We start from the raw sequence: 20,787 nt of genomic DNA, 5'->3' as shown, positions 1-20,787 counted from the left end.
TATTAAAATATATGAATAGTGTATTGATTAAAATAATTTTTATAACACTCACACTTTTTTTGTTAATAGAGGAGAGCAATGGTATCTCGGTGGGGTAGCTGTAATAGCCACCTCAAAGGTGAAATGGGACGGTTGATCCATGAGTAGTTGATCCATGAACAGACACTTCAAAGGATGGAACAATTGGCCCCAAGATATAGAGATCAAAAGATATAAAGACACTGATGGATCATCTGACTATTTCGTTAAGGATGCACAATTCTTACACCATTCGGATTTGAATTGCTCGTACTTCATTCGTTTGGAGTTGGCAAGCCCATCGCACTACTGAGTCTGATATATAATGTGCCTTCTTAAGTCATATTAATTTATATTAAAATAAAATTTTAACTTATATATGTTGTTATATTTAAATACATGAGATATTATTTATTAGGATAGTGTTATATTGCTAATTCATCCTTAAATTGCTAACTACAACTAAATAATAGACATTGGATCATGAAATCAAGGCACAAGATCATATCATCTATTCATGAGTATTAATACAATGCACAAAAAATGTCAATTAGGGGTAGGGGTGTCGAACGGGTACCCGCACCCGATTTTGGCCAAAATTGTGGTCTCGATACCCGCCCCGCACTGTGTCGAGTATTACCCGATACCCAAGTCGGATATCCCGCACCCGACACGACAGGTACCAGACCCGATCTGAATTTTTTTTGTTATGAAATTATTTTTATTATTATTTGCATTATACTCAAACTTGTTGATCGTCATCCGTAATTATGTTACTTAGTATTTTGATGTATCCTAAAAAAAAGTCCACAAATCATTAGACATTGAACATCCACAATTTAGTAAGTACATGTATATGCTACTTAGCTACTGGATGTATAATGCACATGTGTGTGTAGCATATGCCACTGTATATATTAATAAAATACATATGCTACGTATTATATACTTCATCCGTCCACAAAAAATAGGGCAATTGGTGTATGGCACGAGTTTTAATGTAGAATTGATAAAGTAAGAGAGAAGGAAAAAACAATAAGAAAGAAGAGAAAAAAAAAGTAAGAGAGAAAGAGTGTTAGTGCAAGAGATAAATTTTACTGCTAATGGCATAAGTGGTAAATAAAATTATGAGTAGGTTTATTATTTTGTTGAAAAATTTTCATAAATAAATGTGCTCTATTTTTTTATACGGTAAAAAATGGTAAATGTGCCCTATTTTTTTGGACGGAGGGAGTATGTAATATTGGTATTTGTATGTGGAAAAACATGCTTTACTCATAAAATGACAAAAAATTATACTTTCTTCTTCGAGAAAGATTTTTCATGAAAAAAGGTAAATATGATAGTTACTACTATAAGACTTTACCTTTCTATTACCTCTCTTCTTGGAGACACTCTTAGGTTGCCTCAAGTAATTGAATTATTAGACTTGTGTATATTCAGCTCATGAAGGAAGGAGTATTAGTTAGATATTGTTGAGTTTTGATTCCGTGTTTCATCTCTTTTTGTACAGAGCTACACCACGGTATATATGGTGAACTTTGTGTACTGTTTTATTCATTAAATCGAAAGGGAAAATATCTTCTCCCATGTCTCTCCCTCCTGGTCTAGTTGTGAAAGATGTACCTGTAGGCTTTGGTTAGTTGGTATGCAAACTAAAGAAGTCCCTATATGGCCTCAAGCAAGCCTCTAGGCAATGGTATCTAAAATTCTCCCAAGTTCTTTCTGGATTTGGTTTGCTTCAATCACAATCAGATCACTCGTATTATTATAAATATTATGTTGATGGCTTATATTTTGGGGTTGTGATTTATGTGGATGACATTCTTGTGGCAAGTAGTGATGAGCACACGATATCTAGCTTCAGAGATTTCCTCTCAGGCCATTTCAAGTTGAAAGATCTTGGTTCTCCAAAATACTTCCTTATATAGAAATTGCAAGAAATGAGAGTGGCATTTTTGTGTCTCAACACAAATATGCTCTTGATTTGGTTTCTGATGCTGGCTTGCTGGGGTGCAAACCTGCTTCTACCCCTATGGATGCAGTGAATTCTTTACATTCAGATGCTGGAGATTTGCTACTTGACTCAACTCCATATAGAAGGCTTATTGGGCGTCTGATGTATCTTTGTCTCACCCGCCCTGATATTACCTTTGCAGTAAACAAACTAAGCCAATTCTTCTCTAAGAGCATCTCCAATGGTAGGCTAGTGACCGGCTAGCCGATTGACGTGGCTAGCCGGTCGGCTAGCCGAACCATTGGAGTAGGCTAGCCGAATTTCGGCGAAAAAACCGGCCAAGGCTAGCCGATTGCGTGTGGCTGGCCGATGCGCTGGCCGCCATTGTGGCGGCCCGATCGGCCAGCGACGATTTTTAATTTTAATTGTTTTAATACCTATATAAACGCGATTTTAGTTTTATTTTCATTTGCACCGCTTGTTTTAACGAGTTTTCTCTCTCTCTCTAACTTTCTGTACAAGAGCATCATCGAGCGATGAGTAACGCGGGTGGTAGCAGTGGTGGTAGTGGTGGGGATGCTGAGGAGTACGAACGGAGGATGAACGAGGCTATGAATACCTACATGAACCGCGAGATGGAGCGGTACATGCGTAGGGTGGAACAGCAGGCGATACCTCGCCCTCCACGGGTTATCCACTGCCGAGCAGTGATTGATCGGGATCACGCCGCTGCACATCAGCGGTTGTACGACGACTACTTTTCGGAGAACCCGCGGTTTCCCGCACACATGTTTCGGCGGCGTTTTAGAATGCGCAGGGAGTTGTTTATGCGTATCGTTGGCGCATTAGAGCGTCGATATCTGTGTTTCCGCTTCAGGCACGATGCGGTTGGCAGACCCGGCCACACCCCTATTCAAAAGTGCACGGCGGCAATCAGGCAGTTGGCCTACGGAGGCGCGGCAGACATGTGGGATGAGTACCTCCACATCGGTGAGTCGACAACCCTGGAATGTCTGAAGTATTTCTGTGAGGGTGTGATGAACGTTTTCGGTGAGCAGTACCTTCGAAGCCCTACTCCCGAAGATTGTCAGAATTTGATGCAGATGCACGGGGAGAAGCATGGGTTCCCCGGGATGTTAGGCAGCATAGACTGTATGCATTGGGAGTGGAAGAACTGTCCGACTGCCTGGAAGGGGGCCTACACGACCAGCTACAAGTCAAAGAATCCCACGATGATCCTCGAGGCCGTAGCTGATTACCGGCTGTGGATCTGGCACGCGTATTTTGGGGTAGCCGGGTCGAACAACGACCTCAACGTCCTGAACTCGTCTCCCCTCTTCAACGAGAAGTGCCAGGGCGTCGGTCCAGCCGTCTCGTTTATGGCCAACGCAACCGGCATGATATGGGCTACTACTTGGCGGATTGGATATACCCTAGGTGGCCTGTCTTTGTGAAGACGATCAGGCACACAAGTGATGAAAGGAAGGCCTACTTTGCGGAACGACAGGAGTCGGCGCGCAAGGACGTGGAGCGCGCATTTGGTGTGATCCAGTCTCGATGGGCGGCAATTAAGGGTCCAACGCGTTTGTGGGATGTCACATGCGTATCCCAAATAATGTATGCCTGCATTATCCTGCACAACATGATCGTCGAAGACGAAGGCGTACAACTGACTAGTTGGGCCAATGGCGATGAAGCCGGTCCAAGCCACGGAACGGCCACCCCTAGCGTACGACGTGGGGTACCTCTCGATGAAGCCGACCACCTCAAGGAATTTGCCGACATGCGCCAAGTGGATGCTCATATTCAACTCCAAAAGGATATAATTGAAGAGTTGTGGGCACGGAGGACTGCACGGCGATAGTTTTTTTTCTTTATTATGTACCTTTTTAAATGTAATTTTTTTTATCTATGTACCTTTTTAAATGCAATTAATGAATTTTCCCGTATATGTCTCGTAAATTTAATTCTGTAATTTAATCGTAATTTTAATTCCGTAAATGTAGTATATTTTAAATTATTTTTTTTGCGGCTGGTCTAAATCTGATGTGGCAGGTGGATTTTTAGTGCTGCTGACGTGGCAGGGAGAGAAAGTGGCTGGCCTATGACTGACCTAATAGCATTGGAGATGCTCTAGCCTTGTACCGGCCATATGCAAGCGAAATATCTAAAGGGCACTTTAGGCCACGGTTTGTTTTACTCTGCCAAGACTTCACCTACAATCAGCATTTTTTCTGATGCCGATTGGGCTGCATGCCCGGACACTGGGAGGTCCATCTCTGGTTTTTGTATGTTTCTTGGTAGCTCATTGATATCTTGGCGCTCTAAGAAACAACACACCGTCTCACGATCATCCGCTGAGGCTGAACATAGAGCCATGGCTCTAGCCTGCTGTGAAGTGGTCTGGATAATAGCCTTATTGAAGGATTTTGGTATATCAGTGCAGCTGCCAATTTCCCTCTACTGTGATAGTCAGACAGCCGTCCACATAAGTACATATCCTGTTTTTCATGAACGAACGAAGCATATTGAAATTGATTGTCACACAGTTCGTGATAAACTCATTGAAGGAGTGATTAGGCCAGTTCATGTTCACAATTCTCACCAGCTAGCAGGTATCTTCACCAAGCCATTATCAGCCACAGTGACGTATCCAATTAAGTACAAGGGGGTACAATTGCATCCCCCATTCCTAGCGCTAGACCCGGGTTCGATTCCCCTTAAGCGCGATTTTGGCCATTCTACCTATATTTTGGCTTGTATATTTGGCTAAAATCATTTAAGTACTCCATTAGTTATGTTTCTAATTAATGTATCATTAATATAATAATATACTATTATATGTTTTTCATTTGTTTCAATTTTGTTACGTATGAATATATATTATAGGCTATAATCAAAGTTATTTATGTTTTTTAATTATGATCATATTTTATTATTTATACTACTAGTAAATATCATATATTCTGTATTAAAATTTTTAAAAAGTCCTTCTGAACTACTAAAATAAATTCTCTATTATATAATAATAATAATAATCTCTATTTTATATAGTGAAAAATTTCAAATAACAAAATGCAAAAAATTATTTATATAGTAGAAAAATATAAATTGAATATTAAATTTCTAAGTTAATGTAATTATTAATCGTACTTCCAACTAAAATTTCTGGATTCGTCATCGATCAGCCAATCCTTTTGCAACTTTACTCTCCAAGATGGACTTCATTACTATCTACGGTCCATCTTGTGGAGGCCTATTAGACTTGTGTATATTAAGCTCATGAAGGAAGGAGTATTAGTTAGTTATTGTTGAGTTTTGATTCCGTGTTTCATCTCTTTTTGTACATTGATACACCACGGTATATATGGTGAACTGTTTGTACTGTTTCATTTATTAAATCGAAAGGGAAAATATCTTCTCCCATTTCTCTTCTCTGCAATTCCCGATCTCATCCTAGCTCCAATGGGGTCTAGTTCATGATCTTATCAGAGTCATTTCTTTTTGTAGCAAAATTTTTATTCTATATCATAATTCACTCTTCAACATCTCTCTTATTTTATTTTCTTAACTTTAATTTTGAACACATTAATTTTTTAATCTCGTGTTCAAAATAAATATCTTCAAGTAACTTTGGGACGGCTTACAGCATGGAGTACTACTATACTTAAAAGTGTCAGCTGCAAAAACAATCGCATGGTTATCAACCGGTAATTTCTTAGATCTAATAATGTATTAAAAAATATTAAATGCTATAAATGATTAGAGCACTCCCAATGGAGTTCCCTAAAAACTCCCTTATTTCTCCCTAACTCCTGCCACATCAGCGCCACATCAGCACCAAAATTTATCCCCAGTTTTTAGCCAAGTGCTACATTGGTTTCTCCCTTATTTCTCCCTTATTTCTCCCTAACTCAACATTTCATTTTTACATCATTATTTTTTATATTATTTAATTTTCCCTACAAATGTATTTAATAAATAGACTAATAATGAACAATTCATCGTTGTATTAATCATTGGAAAATATAATACAACGAGAAAAAAAAAACTACAAATAAAAAACGCAAATAAACAAAGATTTAAAAAAAAAAAATCTAAGACGGAGGGGCCGGAGGGGCGTCGGGATCGAGCCCCAGCGTACTCTGCAGGTGTTGGATGCATTTCCAGAGGGCCGCCTTTTCTTCAGGGGTCCCGCCGCCGGTGAAGTACAGCGTGTACATCTGGGTCAGATTGGCGACATTGCTCGAATAAGTGGCTTTTTCTAAGTCGATGACGGATTCCGACGCGACTTCCGACGTTGCGCCCTTCCCCTTCCGCCTCCCCTTCGCCTTCTTCACTCCCTCCGGGCGCTCGTGCGGACCATCCCCACTCAAGTCGATGTGGGCCGCGCTCCCCTCGCTCTCCGAAACGCTAAGTCGCGAGCGCACCGATTTCCCGTGCAGCGCGTCGTGCATTCCCGTCCGGAATTTGGGGAGATCCTTCAGCTTATCGTAGATGTTCCAATACTTGAAGCCCTTCGTCGACAAGTACTGGCTACTATACATCCGGATGGCCTCATCTCGGACCATGTGCTCGTTCTGGCCACTCGTCATGTGAGTCATCAAGTTAGAATAAATACCGTTGAAGTGCCCGCAGTCCCTCATGAGGCGCTCCCAATGCCGACGGATCGCCTCGCTGCCATGGTCCTTCATTGAGGCAGTCTTGTGGCTCCTGTACTTCGCGGCAATCCGCTCCCAGAATATGATCTCAGTCTGGTAGTTGCTGCGCTCCGCGTCCTGTGACGTGTCCGCCCAGCAGTCGGCTATCAGCTCGGACTCTTGCAGAGTGTAAGTAGTCCTTACCCGCTTCGGCCTCTCATCGGAACCCGTATCAGTCGCAGCCGACGACGCCGGCGCCTTCCCCCTCCCGCTCCTAGAAGGCGGCTCGGTGGGCGTTTCTTCCACCTCGAAGTCCTCCGCGCTCAGTGTCGCGGCCTGAGATTCTTGGTCGCCTGGGGTTGATCCGGGGGTGTCGAACTGGGGCCGATACACATCGTCGGCTGGAAAGGGCATTCTGCCGGCAGAGTTGAAGTACGGAGAAAGTCTCCGCGCCGGAGGAGTCTGCAAAGGAGACGGACCCCCGTATGGAAGTTGGCCGGGAGGAGAACCCATCGCCAACAACGACTGCATCCACTGCTCGTTTGCTTCATCCGTGTTGGGAATTTGTGAACTCGACTCTTTCCCCTTACCCTTATCCTTACCCGATCGGGAACTTTTCTTCCAAAAGCTCATAATTTTGATGAAAATTGAAGATTGGGAGAAGAGATTGAAAATGGAGAGAATGAAGATTGTGGGTGATGAATGGAGGAAGTGGAGGAAATATTTATAGGGGTGGAATGTAAAATAGCCGTTGGGTTCAAAAAAAAAAAAAAAAAATTTTAATTATCGCCGATTATCGCCGAGCGTCGCCACAGTGGCCGGCGATCGCTCGGCGATAATCCGGCGTTAGAACGCCACTCGGCGAAGCAACGGCAACATTATCGCCGAATTATCGCCGACTTCGCCACAATGGCCGGCGATAATTCGGCGATAACCGGCGATTTATCGCCGAGAATTCGCCACCTCCATTGGGAATGCTCTTACACGAAGAAGAAAAACAAGAATTTGTGAAAGAAAATTTCGTGCGGTAGCGACCCCACCAAAAAAAGCAAAGAATAGAGAAGAAAGAGTGGGGCCCTGTGCAACCGCAGCTCTGGTGGGTACAGTTTGGGCTTCTGATTTCTGATTTTTAGCACTGACAAAATTTTCAAAAGCCAAATCCATTACGCTCCACAGATAGAGTGAGAGAGGACTCCGATTTTGACCGCCATTGATACGAAGCTTTCTCACTCTGCCCAACCTCCTGCCACCCTGGGAAAAGAAAAACCTGAAAAAAAGGAAGAGGAGGAGGAGGAAAAGAGAATAAAGTTTTGTTCTACAACTGCTTTCTCATCTCATCAATCAACATTGACTCCATAATTTTTTGAATTTTGAGTTAATTCCCACATTTCTCAATTTTTTTATGGAGCCCGAACTCGAACCACCTCAGCTGCAATTTAGATCCGCTGAAATGGGGTGCGCGTTCGACGACTTTCACGGACTCATCTCCACTCCACAGGTCACCGGTGGCAGCTCCTTCACGGCGCTGCTCGAGCTTGCCCCGCCGCAAGCGGTGGAGCTCCTGGTCACGGAAGATTTTCCGGCTAAACAACCTCCGCCGCCGCCAATTTTTCCTACTGATATCGGTCTCATCCACCGCGCCTCAAAGTTCTCCGTCTTTGCTTCGGCTGATAATTCTATGGAGAGCAATACGATTCTCTCGGTCTCAAACTCGATTCCGGTGAAGCAGGAGGAGCTGGACGCCGACTCCCGCCGAAATTCCTCTTCTCCGGCGGGTTCGGATCAGAGTCTCAAGTCCGGCAAGCGAAAGGAGAGGGAGAAAAAGGTAAATTCACACTCTGTAGCACATGAAACCTGTGGAATTTATTAATTCATTTGAAATTGTTTTTCTTCTGCAGTTGAAAGAATCGAATAAAAAGAGCAAAAGTAAGGCAGCAAACGACGACGGCGAGGAGCTGCCTTACGTTCACGTCAGAGCTCGCCGCGGCCAAGCCACGGACAGCCATAGCTTAGCTGAAAGAGTAAATATCTCTGGATCCCATTGTTGACCTCTACGCATCTCGCTAATCTTGATTAGGTAACCTTGAGAACTGCAATTAAGTTGTAATTAATGTTTAATTGCTGTCGTATGCAGGCAAGGAGGGAGAAGATTAATGCCAGAATGAAGCTGTTACAGGAGCTAGTACCCGGATGCAACAAGGTTAGCTGTCACAACTGTCTGTTATCCATTATTGTTAGTTCAATGGGGTCTAATTGTGGGGATTATGTGAGGGAGCAGCATCATTTCTTACTTGAATATGACAGCCTTTTTGCTAATGATGGGCTGATTATAATTTTGGCTTGTAGATTGTTTGTTAATTAGATAATTATTGATAATTGCATAAGCGTGTCACTTTCAACTTTTTTAATTGGGAAAAAGAAAGGAAAAAGTGATGGCTTTTGCATCAAGAGAAGTGGTGGGGTTCTTCTGAATTGTCACTCTCACCCCTCTTAATTCTTGTTTTGTGTTTAATCTTTTCGGCCTTTTTAAATCGGTTCGTTAGCGGTCCTTGTTAGGCCCTTGCTGTCATTTGCTAAGCAACGTTGTGCTTTCTTCCTCCTCAGCTAGGATTGATATTTTCAGGCCATTCTTAAAATACCTTTTGTGCCTTTGCTTTTGGCTCCTTTAACCAAGTGCATTTGTAGGTGTGTTATTCAGGGTTATGATTAAGGTGTTTGGAGATTTTGGTTGGAGTTCCTGCTATGTTATTGGTCTACAACTGGAAGCATATTTGGGTAGCAATCAATCTAGGAAGATAAGTAATTGGTCAAGGCTGATTACTAACCTGCACAATATGCTAATTAATTGAAGAATTAAGACGAATAAATTTTTCTTCGGATCTATTTGGATAAAATTATAATATGGTGCCAAAAGTGATTGTATTTACATTATTTCTGCCAGTCACTGTAGTAATTGTTGGGTGTCGAGTGCGCAATTTATGTGATGTAAAATCACATGTTAGTATTTTATCATAATCAGTCGTGAGAAAATAGGCAGACAATTGGAGCACTAGATCATTGTGGGTGGAACTGGAAGAAGCTATTTTCCTCATCATCTGTACAGGCCATGGGGTTAATGTTGCCTGGCAATAACTTTCAGTGAAAAGGACTCGTGAAATAATGGTGTCAGAATTGATATCATCTGTCCAAGCAGTTGTTCATGGTCGTCTGTTATAAGATCACCTGTATATGGTTCTCACTCCAATGCACGACGTTTGTATAGTTACCAAAGTTATCTTGATATTATTGATCTGGGTTGGGTTGATATACATGCATTTTAAAGTCTCCATTCTGACATTTGTGTTTTGCATTATTAGAACACCTCTTAATAACCAACAACTACTGTATGGCCCCATCAGCCAGTGAAACACAGCTGCATTTAAAAAAAATCATCCTTTGATGTGATAACAGTAAAGTAAAATAGAAGGAGCAAGGTTGCCAATAGTGAATATGGACTATTTCTATGGGACGGACGAAAAAGAAAATATGGCCTGTTTCTATGGGACAGAGGGAGTATATCTTTAGATAAATCGATCATCTTTATCCCAGATCATCCATGTAAATGCTGCAATTATTTTCATCAAGGTCTTGAAATATACAGTTGGTTGAAGGTGTGAGGTGGTTTGTCTTGATTTTTCTTTAGTGATCCAAGAAAGTTCATGATGTGATTTTTATTTTTCTATTAGCTATTTCTTCGCTAGGATACTATCCTGCATGTATAGAGAGCAGTGGATTTACCTTTTTTTGGCTATAGATTTCAGGAACTGCAATGGTGTTGGATGAGATAATTAATCATGTCCAAGCTCTTCAACGCCAAGTGGAGGTCAGACTTAGTACTTCATTGCCTTTTATATATAGTGATCGATCCATATCTTGTTCGGCGTTGCAGTTTGACTAGATATTATGCAGATTATTTGGGACTCATTTAAACAAGTATGAAACTCGAACATATCTCGCCAGAATTGGTATAATGCATTTAAATAGATGTTTACAAAATACTACCAGTCTGAAAAATATTTCACATGATGTTAAAAACTTGATGACTGTTGAGGTGACAAAACCACTTGTTATTCCAGATTCTAACATCCAAATTAATCAATGTACTACTAGATTTCTTACACAAATAGATTTATAAATGGGAGAACCTGAAATAGAGTGTATATTCACTTAGAGTAGGTTGTCATCTTTCAGTTTCTTTTCTCTTATTGCTTTAGCTTATTCAGTCTACTTTTCTCGCACCAGTTTTTATCCATGAGGCTTGCTGCTGTTAGCCCAGGAATTGATTTTGACCTCGATTCCCTATTCACTGTGGTAAGTAGTATTTGGCTTATAAATTTTTTTCACTATGGCCGTGAAGTAGTTTGTCAAAATTTACTTCTAATTTATGTGTATGCCAGATTTTCATAAAAAAAAATAAACATACTTTTAAAATTGCAATCTTGGAAAAAGACTACGTTCTGCTTGCATTCTCATGGATGATGCATCCCTTGTTATTTCTTATGCCTTTTGATGCTATATGGTTATGCATATAGAAAGAGGCCTTAAAAAATCTGCTGTAAATTTGATTTAACTTTCGTGCAAATATCTTGAATTTTTACATGTAGAATGGATCTTCAAACGATAACAGCTACAGTGGCATTTTCGCTCCACCCATCTGCACTGAGGGACAACTCGATGGGGCCAGACAATTACAGCTCCAACAGCTGTGGCATTGTGATGAGCTTCATCAGTCTGTCTGGGCCAGAGAAACTGACACCTCTAATTTCATTGCTCCTGCAAATTCTCTATTGAGTTACGACTCTACCTCCGCGAATTCAGGTAAACAAGTTGCTCCACGATGTACCACTTCTTAGAGACTCTAATTCTTAAGATGAACTTGTGAGTTTTTACCTTGTTGTGACCCCACAGCCTTCTAAGCAGTCCAGCCACCTGAAAATGGAGCTGTGAATTATGCGAGGATGTGGTTTGTATATATATGTGGAGGTATTGTAATTTAGTAGATATATAGTTGAGAAATATAGTTAAGATCTCAGCAGCATCAAGCTTGGATTACTAAGTAAGAATTCTAGTTTTATGTTATACTAGTAGATAAGAAGGCCATTGCTACTAACTGAAAAAAGTCATCACATTTATGAGGTGCTTCATTTAATGAGAATATTTCAACTTATTACACCCTCAGCTTTTTGATTGGTCATTTGCTGTCTTCCATTATTTTTTAAATAATTTAGAACCCTTCCGCTCTTGTTTTAGGAGATAGTATTTTTTTTGTTGATGTGTTGTATTATTGTGTACTGAAAGGCTATGGCACTGGTCGAGTTTATTACACGAAGATATTTAACTTTCTTGGATAATGAAAGTGAACTTTTCCATCCAAGAAAATTGACACTATTATATCAGTAGCAACTTGCGATAACATAAATAAATTGAGAAAAAAAAATTAGTGTCACTCCCATTTCCAATTATTCCTCGAACTACATAACAGAAACAGAGACGCGATCAGGGAAGATCCTTAATTTATACTCCTTATGTCCGGTTAAAAATGCAATGTGTTCTGTTTCGAGTTGTTCGATTAAAAATAAAGTATTTCTTATAATAGAAACAACACTTTTTCTACATTTTCCACGTTCTTACTTTACTTTCTCTTCATTAGAGTATTCTTATTCGTGCTCTTATTTAAGAGCACGGAGGTGGGTCCGGACCAATTTTTACTCCCTGCCCTTAGATAAGAGCATAACACCCACATCCGTGTTCTTTCGCAAGGACAAGTTCAAGGGTCCCCCATTCTATTATTCAATTTAAATACTTCAATTACTAAAAACATTTTTCCATTATAAAAATACATTAAAAAATAAAAATTACATAATTAAAATCTTAAAAAATAAAAATACATAATTAAAATCCTAGAAAATAAAAAAATACATAATTAAATATATAAAATTAAAAAGACCCACTACTCATTGCTGAATTTCGCCCAAATGTGTTTGATTAGGTCTTTTTGTAGCTTAATGTGGGTTATTGTATCGCGCATTGTGTGTCTTGTTTTGATCCTCTCATTCATCGTCGTATGCACACCTCGGCGTGGGGGAGATCTCGCGGTTGAGCTTCCGGCTTCATCCTCGTCGTAAAAATTAGCCGCCATCGGTCTTTCGTCAGCTATAATCATGTTGTGCAAGATAATACACGTGTACATGATGTCGGCGATATTCTTAACGTACCATAGCCGAGACGGGGCCTTAACAACGTTGAATCGGACTTGAAGGACCTCAAAAGCTCTTTCGACCCGATCAGACTCAACGCTGCGCAAAAAGAATCTGTCTCGGCTCTTGCGGATTGTTGAACGTCTTCACCAAAATCGACCACCTTGGGTAGATACCATCGGCGAGATAGTAACCCATGTGGAATGCATTTCCGTTGACGGTGAAGTCGATCGCCGGTGCTACACCATTCAAAACATCATCGAAGAGTGGTGAAGAATAGAGCACGTTCAAGTCGTTGTTGGATCCGGCAACACCGAAATATGCATGCCAAATCCATAGACTGTAGTCGGTGACCGCGTCAAGGATAAGCGTTGGGCCGCCGCCTATGTGGCCGCTTAAGTATTGCCCCCTCCAAGCAGTCGAGCAATTCTTCCACTTCTAGTGCATGCAGTCAATGCGCCTAGCATACCGGGAAAACTGTGGACTGTTTCGTGAAAATGAAGCGACCGTTGACAATCTTCAGTGGTGGGTGCCCGAAGGAATTCCTCGCCGAAAACAGAACTAACATCGTCGCAAAAATTTTTGAGGCATAGGATTCCAGTTGACTCACCCACTTGCAAATACTCGTCGAAGAGGTCAGCCGTTTGCCCAGTAGCAAGTTGTCGGATGACACAAGTACACTTTTGCAATGCCGAGAGACTTTGCCGACCGGTTGCGTCTACACCTGATTGAAAGTATTTAACACAGGCGGACAATGTGTTGACAATACGCATAAACAACCGTTTTGACATATGAAAACGGCGTCGAAAGTATTCTTCTGGAAACCGCGGCTAGTCGGAAAAATAGTCGGCAACGAGCCTTTCGTTGGCTCCCTACCAATCACGATGGATGTTAGCGGCGGCGAGTTGATCTAGTTGGTCAAGGAGGAGGGGGGGTATTGGCGGCGACATAGGCTTCATAGGCGGCACGATATTGTTCTTGGTATTCTTGTTCTTCGCGCTCCGCTTCCACAATGAGATCGGTGAAATCCATTTTTGAATTTTTTTAGAGATGGTTTGAGTGAGATAGGATGATGTAGATGATTAGTATGAAAAAATATGAATGAGAGATAATTTGATGTGAAAAGTGGATTATGAATGTGTGTATTTATAGATGATTTTGGGATAAAAAAAATTCAAAAAATTCCAAAAAAACGTCCTTAAACGGCTCTATTTTTTGGGAATCCAAAAATATATTTTTTAATTTTTAATATTAATTTCAATTTTTTTTTTTAAAAAAAAGAGAAAAAATCAAATTTGCCAACGGATATACCATTGGTCAATCGCATGGCGCCACGTAAGGCTACTCAGCGGCACGGATGGACAAATGACCGCTGCGGATGCTCTTAACTCATAACACAACACAATATAAAATCTCGTGTTGAAAACAAATATTTCATATATATTGGGATGGATCGTCCATGGCAAAATGGAAAAAATGCCATGCTTTGCCATTTCGATGAATCTACGATTTAAATTCTTACTTTTTTTCATTTTAAGTAAATAGACCCATTCGTTCACCTAAATCATTAAACTTACATCCTACTATAAAATTAATATATAAAAGTGATGTTCACATTTACTAGCTTATTTTTTTTCTTTTTTCTTCATAATGTCAAACAACTTCTTAAAATTTATGTCGAGTCAAAATGAACTATATTTGCGAATGGAGGGAACTAAGGATTCCAACCCCTAATTATAACATTTTTCAGAAAAATCACTTATCCTTTACTTGCACTAAAATGATTCCCAAAAATATCTCATTAAAATTACTTTTTAATTTCACATGCTTGTTTAATTATGCTATTTGTAAATTAAATATGAATGATTTAAAATTTAATAACATTTTAACTCGTTTATAAAATTATATTTGAATAACTAAAATTAATTTAAATGCCAAAATTTTCATAATTTTAATTCTCCAAGGTTAATTAATTAAAAATAATAGTACAATGTATTAATCACATCTCACATGCAAGTAGCTAAACTAAGGCATCAAGTTATTGGCTTCGGATAAATGTCTAGTGTGGACACAATGCTTGATTAACATTGTCTCACCAATCAAGCTTATTTTTTCAGTTAGGTCGAGAAACTTGTATGGACTGTAGATCCACCACTCTCCGTTGTCAGAGCCTTCCCTTTCACCTTCTTCTTTGCCGCTTTGTGACTCATGGGTGAGCTTCATGCTACTTTCGTTTGAATTTGTCGACACATGACTTAATTATGGTAAAGATGGCAGCCACCATTAAATAAACATTATAACATGAATTATAGTATAATATAATTTATAAATAATTGGAAGGGAAATTACAATTATTTATGACACTTTCTTGTGTTTTTTCATGATTAAGTCGTATCCTTAGACTTAAGCTAGTGGAAAACTATCACCGTCGCATGGAAATAGAAATTTTTGGGGTGACATGAGTTTAAAAGAAAGTAGGAGAAAAATAAAAATAAAATGTAATTATAGTATTGTTAGTAGAAAATGTGGTCCACTTTATTAGATAGAAAAGAGTTATCAAAAATAAAAGTGGATTATTTTTTTGGGACGAACTAAAACATAAAGAGTCTTACTTTTACGGAATGAAGAGAATAGTATTACTCCTATTTGTTAGTCCCAGGGAAGCGGGAAAATTGGTAAGCGGTGTTTGAAAGATAATGCGGTGGATGTGGGGATCAACATCAACATAAATCAATGTCCAAAGTTTGAAGTTCGTGAACAAATTCGATGCGAGAAAGAATGTGACATTGAGCTGGAATCGACTGGAGCGTGTGTAGTCTGTGGTTGGTAGGGATTTTTAGTTGCGAGGACGTGAGGATACAAAATGTCAGCTTCGATGGGCGTGGTAAGTTGCGTTTTTTGCTTGCATCAAGTTTTCATTTTCTGTGTGGTACTTTATCATTGTTTATGATATGTGAAATCTCTATTATGTATCTGGATAAAGTACTACTTCCTCCGTCCACCAACGTAAGACTAATTTTGATCGTGCACAAATTTTAAGATATGTAGTAGAATGTGAGTGGAAAATATTAGTGGAAAGATGGGTCCTACATTAATTCATTAGTTTTATAGTGAAATGTGAATTAAATAAAGTCAGTGGAATGTGAGTTCCATTATAAAAATAGTAAAAAAACAAATGAGACATTTGTTGGTGGACGAATCAAATGACAAAATGGGACGTTTTTTTTATGGACTAAAATAGTAAAACATTGACCAAATCACACAGAGTAAATGCAATTCTTTGTTACAGGCTAAGCATGACTCCTCCCAAGATACTTGTCTGTACTAAGAGAGTCTATTTATTATATAAATCATACATTAATTGCTCTTATATGGAGTTCTCTGCATAACCAGCATTACAATCCATTTGGCCTTTCAATGAAATCACCAATTTTATAAATCAAACATGAAAACTCATCTCAAAAGATGAGTCTCTTAGGAAAGAGAGGACTCATTTAGTCTATAAATCCTACACCAGTTAATCTTACGACCGATGTTGGACATATAATATGTAACATTCTTCTATGAACTCACTTTCATCGAGATTTTGACACTAGTGTTGTAGATTCTAAAAAGGAGTAATAAAATACTCCATCTGTTCGCGAATAGGAATCTCAGTTTATTTCTTAGCATTTTTATTAAAACTCGTGCCACCAAAAAGTGAGCCTCCTAATGGCGGACGAAGAGAGTACACTCTAGTATTAAGTGTGGTTAATAAATTAATTGAAATAAATTTTAATTGAGTTAATAAATTGTACTGGTAATTAACATTGTGATTGGGGATGTGCTTAAAACCTAATTCATTAATAAATTACATGTAGAATTTGAGATATTACTACAGCGTAGACTGTAATGAATATTTATAAAAGTACTGCGGGTCGAAACTAAAATGTTTACAAATTATAATTCCTCAGCTGAATATCCTCTAACTATAAGGACTAAAAGTGAATATAGCAGTTTACATACGACGTCGTATATACGTCCCCAAAACAGGTTCGGTGACCATTTGAATCACAGAACACCATTATACTCCTCTCTCACCATAATGCCGCCGTTCGCGACCGCCGCAAACACTCTCCGGGCTCGCCTGACCCCGTCGCTTCGTACTCGTGGCGGAGGAGGCGGTCCAAGCCGCTGGACCACTCCGGGCCACGAAGAGCGACCCAAGGGTTTTGCCTTCAACCGGACGCCGGAGCCGGCTGGGCAATCGCGGAAGTGGGAGGATTGGGAGCTGCCGTGCTATCTCACCAGTTTCCTAACCGTCGTCATCCTCGGAGTGGGCCTCAGCGCGAAGCCCGATCTCACGATCGAGACCTGGGCCCACCAGAAAGCCCTAGAACGGCTCGAATCGGAAGCGTCGCAGCGCGCTAACTCTGATTGACGAAGAAGGTATCTTCTATTTGCTTTCGCTTTTCTTTCCCCCCTCTTCTTAATGAGGGATGTGGCGACGGAGGGATCTTCGTGAATTATAAGATTTTGTGCAGCTGAACTGTTTGGAGAAATAAATGTAATTGACTGACTGGCTTTGCTGTTGGTGTTTTAGACTTTGTTGTTTTCGGATGCTATCAATATAAGGGATTTTCAGTGTTATCATTTTGTTGCTGCTGGAAGTTTGTGGTATTTATATTTCATATGTTGCAGAGTTCCAACTAATCTTTGTGATGATTTTGAAATTTGGCGTTGCTATTATTTGATACTTTTTTTTTTTTTTTTCCATTCTAATGCCAAATGGAGGCCTTTATGATTGGTATTAGAAATCTAAGTTTGTTTATTTGTGTAAATTGTGTAATGAATGCCTCTGGTCAGTTGATTCCAGTTCGATGGTGTCTTTGTGATAATTTATATCTCTTCTGTTACAATGTGTATACTCTGATTAGGATCCATCATTTTCTTTACCGAGTGTGAATAATATGGGTTTAGGTTCAATCCTTGTAAGTTAGAACTTAGAATGTATAGATGAACACTAGCTTTTTAAAGTAATTTATATAGTAATGTGAATTGCTTTGAGCAATCTGATTAAGGTTAGGGAAGGCACAATGAAGGATTTATCTTCGTTTCTGAATACTACTTCTTGTTATTTTGAGATATTTAGGAGCCAAGGAACTCCGCAGACACTAGCCAGAAGATATCAATAAAAGGGAGGAAACTGACACCCTCGATTAGACCATAGTAAAACCATAGGCAAGAAGGAATACTTGAGCCCATATAACCCAAGGAGCAACTCTAAATTTGAAGAAGAAGACAACTGAGTATGGCGTCTAACCCTTGGTCTCTCTATGTGACTCATGCACGTGCTGCTGTTCTGCAAGAATGAGCGCTGCAACAACTCCTTGTTCTCTTCTTATGGCTCACTCTCTTTCTTCTGTTCCATGCAACTGCATTTGTTACTAGCTCCACTTTCTGTTTCATTCAAATGGCATGGGTCAACATTCTTCTAAAAAAAAGAAGTAATCTTTTTTGTTGCCTGCCCACTTGACCACCTGCCTCTTGTGGTTGGCCGTCGTATCCTGTCTTCTTTGTGGGGACCATAGCCATCGTACTCACCTCGGTTTATGCCTGATAAAATTGACATCTTCACCACTGCCCGGATCTCTGCTGCTCATGTCAACTTTGCCCTCGCTTGCTGAACCTATGCTGATTGCGTCTAAGGAATTCCAATTGATCAAGACGCCGAAGGAAGACCTTTAGCTACGACCGCAACATGTTTCGGAACCTAAACGCACAACTTCTATCGCTGTTCTTGTTTTCAAATCGATTGGGTTGGGTCTGTATCCACGTTTGGTAGCTAAGCATCGGAGGAGTTGGGCATGAATTGGGCCTCATAACTTAGTTGCAAAGGTTTGATCAAAAGTGACTCTAAGATTCAGGTTCAGGTCTGTCGTTGGTGTCAATTGCAGAACTTGCTCAGTTTCCGTGAATGTTGAAGACATGTTGGGTACTTGAACTAATGTTGATCCGAGGATCATATAAGAGCCTTCTACACAAATTTGACGGAAAGAAAAGGAACAAGTAGTAATATGTTTCTTTTTTTTTGGAGCGGTTTACCTAAATTTACTCATTAAGTTTTGATTTGTCTACATTATAATGTTTTCAGTTATGAAACTAATAGGATTTGGTTGGTGAATTTTTATGGTCTACGTTTATGCATAAAAACATCCAGGGTCATGCATTCATCTCTAGGTTGCTTGTGCTTTGGTCTTTAACATCTTCATTTGCCACTCATTTTTTGGACAGTCATTGTTGTTGTTCAAAGATTGCTTCTATCTGATGCTTGCTAGTATTGTCGTTGTGTGGAATGATGAAAACCGAATACGCAAAGTGAAGTAGTAGTAGTTTAAACTTAGGAAGTGGGTTGATTTTTCACCATTCTGCTCTTAGAATGACATCATCTTAGAATTCACAAGATTCAAATTGTAGTATCACTTGCTATGGTATCTCTCTTTAGTGACTTGGAAGCTGGGATAAGAGCATCAGGGATGGAAGAGTGCCGTGAAGTAGGGTAGGGTTGCAAATGATGTGAGATAATTATGAAGTGTCCAACTTTTGTGCTACTACAAATTTTCAACTTTATGTTTATGTGAATTAAGTGTTGGTCTCATTCTTCCCTAGCAATACTTTACTTTTTCTATCTTTCTTATATTTTATCAATTGTGCATTAAAATTTATATCGTTCCAAAAATGGTCCACTATTTTTATGGGGAGTATTAAATTGTCATCCCTAGGAATGACCCACGAAACTCGATCACTGGAAGCCCTATTGACTCTCACTTTTGTCTAATTTGCATTCAAGATCTCTTTTTCATTTATTTGGCGGCAGAGGGGCAATGGCAAAGTCCTCCACCAACAACAACGCTTTCTGTCAATATTCTCCTAAGGTTGTCATAACCACAGAATTTGGTGGGACGGAAGTCAATAATGTTTAGTGAATAGCTTTCCATTGATGTTGTGGGCGGGATAGGGGGAGAAGCGAGAAGACGAAGGAAGGAGCTGGGATTAAAGGAGAATTCATAAAAAAAATGACGTCGTTTAGAGCCTCTAAAAAGGACATCGCTTTAGTTAAAATCTGGTGAGTATACGAAGATAAGGCGCTTGCCAAGTCAGCTTTGATTTGGCTGGCAAAGAGTTAGTTGGGTCTGGTTGGGAAACTTGCAGCATTCTATAAGTGTTTCAGTAGACACATTGTTTTGGCTGGCAAAGAGTTAGTTGGTGTCGTGGTGTGTAGACACATTGTTTTCTGCTCAACGAATTAGTGCCAATATATGCATTAGTTTTTCAGTACTTGCTAGCTGTGCAATTTGATATTGTGGATCGGGTCATACAATTTCATTTTTTTTTGTGATTAACCGTGATTGGATTTGATATCTATATAGTTATATTCATATTAGAATTCAATGCATTAGATTTGATATAATGAAGATCACAAGGAGTTGTCAGATCCTCATTATATTAAGCCTCTCAATTATATATTTACTGCTATAAAGCCAGCAAGCATGCCGTAGCTTCCTTGAGAATCTGCATGCGAATGTGGATGCTTCCTACTGAGTATTTTTTATATTATAAATGTCAAGCTTGGGATTGGGATTTTATACTTTAATTTTATACATTCAAACTTAAAGAACGTTAGTTAAGTCTTCACTCACTGTGATTAATTATCGTTCAACTTGGAATAAATAAATCAATTAAAATGTTTCACATTTTGAAATTGTATTGTACTATTGTAGGTTAGGAGTAAAATTATTTATAAAATTATGGAATGACCTATATAGAATTATATGAATAGGGATATACAGAAATAATCAGTTCCTGTCTCCCTCCAATCCTCTATTTATTAGAAAACGCCAATAAATGAAGTGGAGCGCACAATTAGACCTACGCGCAATCTCATAAATAAATTAAA

General features: G+C 39.5%; 2 protein-coding genes across 3 annotated transcripts; both read left to right on the top strand.

Annotated features, from left to right (window-relative positions):
• Positions 1-7,705: 7,705 nt before the first annotated feature.
• Positions 7,706-11,826, top strand: LOC125207434 (transcription factor bHLH48-like). Of its 2 annotated transcripts, XM_048106774.2 has the most exons (7): positions 7,706-8,440; positions 8,514-8,636; positions 8,750-8,815; positions 10,409-10,477; positions 10,897-10,965; positions 11,259-11,472; positions 11,563-11,826. In XM_048106774.2, exons 1-7 carry the CDS (start codon positions 8,018-8,020, stop codon positions 11,568-11,570), a joined length of 972 nt encoding a protein of 323 aa, XP_047962731.1. In that variant the 5' UTR covers positions 7,706-8,017; the 3' UTR covers positions 11,571-11,826. The 2 variants fall into 2 exon arrangements, with proteins under 2 accessions (XP_047962731.1, XP_047962730.1); XM_048106773.2 differs by having other exon boundaries at positions 7,707-8,440; positions 11,259-11,826.
• Positions 11,827-16,894: 5,068 nt separating this feature from the next.
• On the top strand, positions 16,895-17,480 carry LOC125208102 (uncharacterized). Its single transcript, XM_089060045.1, has one exon. It carries the CDS (start codon positions 16,936-16,938, stop codon positions 17,269-17,271), a length of 336 nt encoding a protein of 111 aa, XP_088916171.1. The 5' UTR covers positions 16,895-16,935; the 3' UTR covers positions 17,272-17,480.
• Positions 17,481-20,787: the final 3,307 nt, after the last annotated feature.

This window comes from Salvia hispanica, chromosome 6, assembly GCF_029641045.1.
Source record: "Salvia hispanica isolate PSC_SH4W2 chromosome 6, Shi_PSC_v1, whole genome shotgun sequence".
Taxonomy (NCBI): domain Eukaryota; kingdom Viridiplantae; phylum Streptophyta; class Magnoliopsida; order Lamiales; family Lamiaceae; genus Salvia; species Salvia hispanica.
Note: the sequence above shows the minus strand (reverse complement) of the source record. Positions and strands in the feature narration are given on the sequence as shown.

What these genes read in the sequence shown, in the direction of transcription:
- LOC125207434 (XM_048106773.2), top strand. Translation starts at nt 8,018, where the DNA reads ATGGAGCCCGAACTCGAACCACCTCAGCTGCAATTTAGATCCGCTGAA. An exon ending in TAGTACCCGGATGCAACAAG is followed by an intron (nt 8,816 to 10,408) that starts GTTAGCTGTCAC and finishes TTTTGGCTATAG; the next exon opens with ATTTCAGGAACTGCAATGGT. An exon ending in CTCTTCAACGCCAAGTGGAG is followed by an intron (nt 10,478 to 10,896) that starts GTCAGACTTAGT and finishes TTCTCGCACCAG; the next exon opens with TTTTTATCCATGAGGCTTGC.
- LOC125208102 (XM_089060045.1), top strand. Translation starts at nt 16,936, where the DNA reads ATGCCGCCGTTCGCGACCGCCGCAAACACTCTCCGGGCTCGCCTGACC.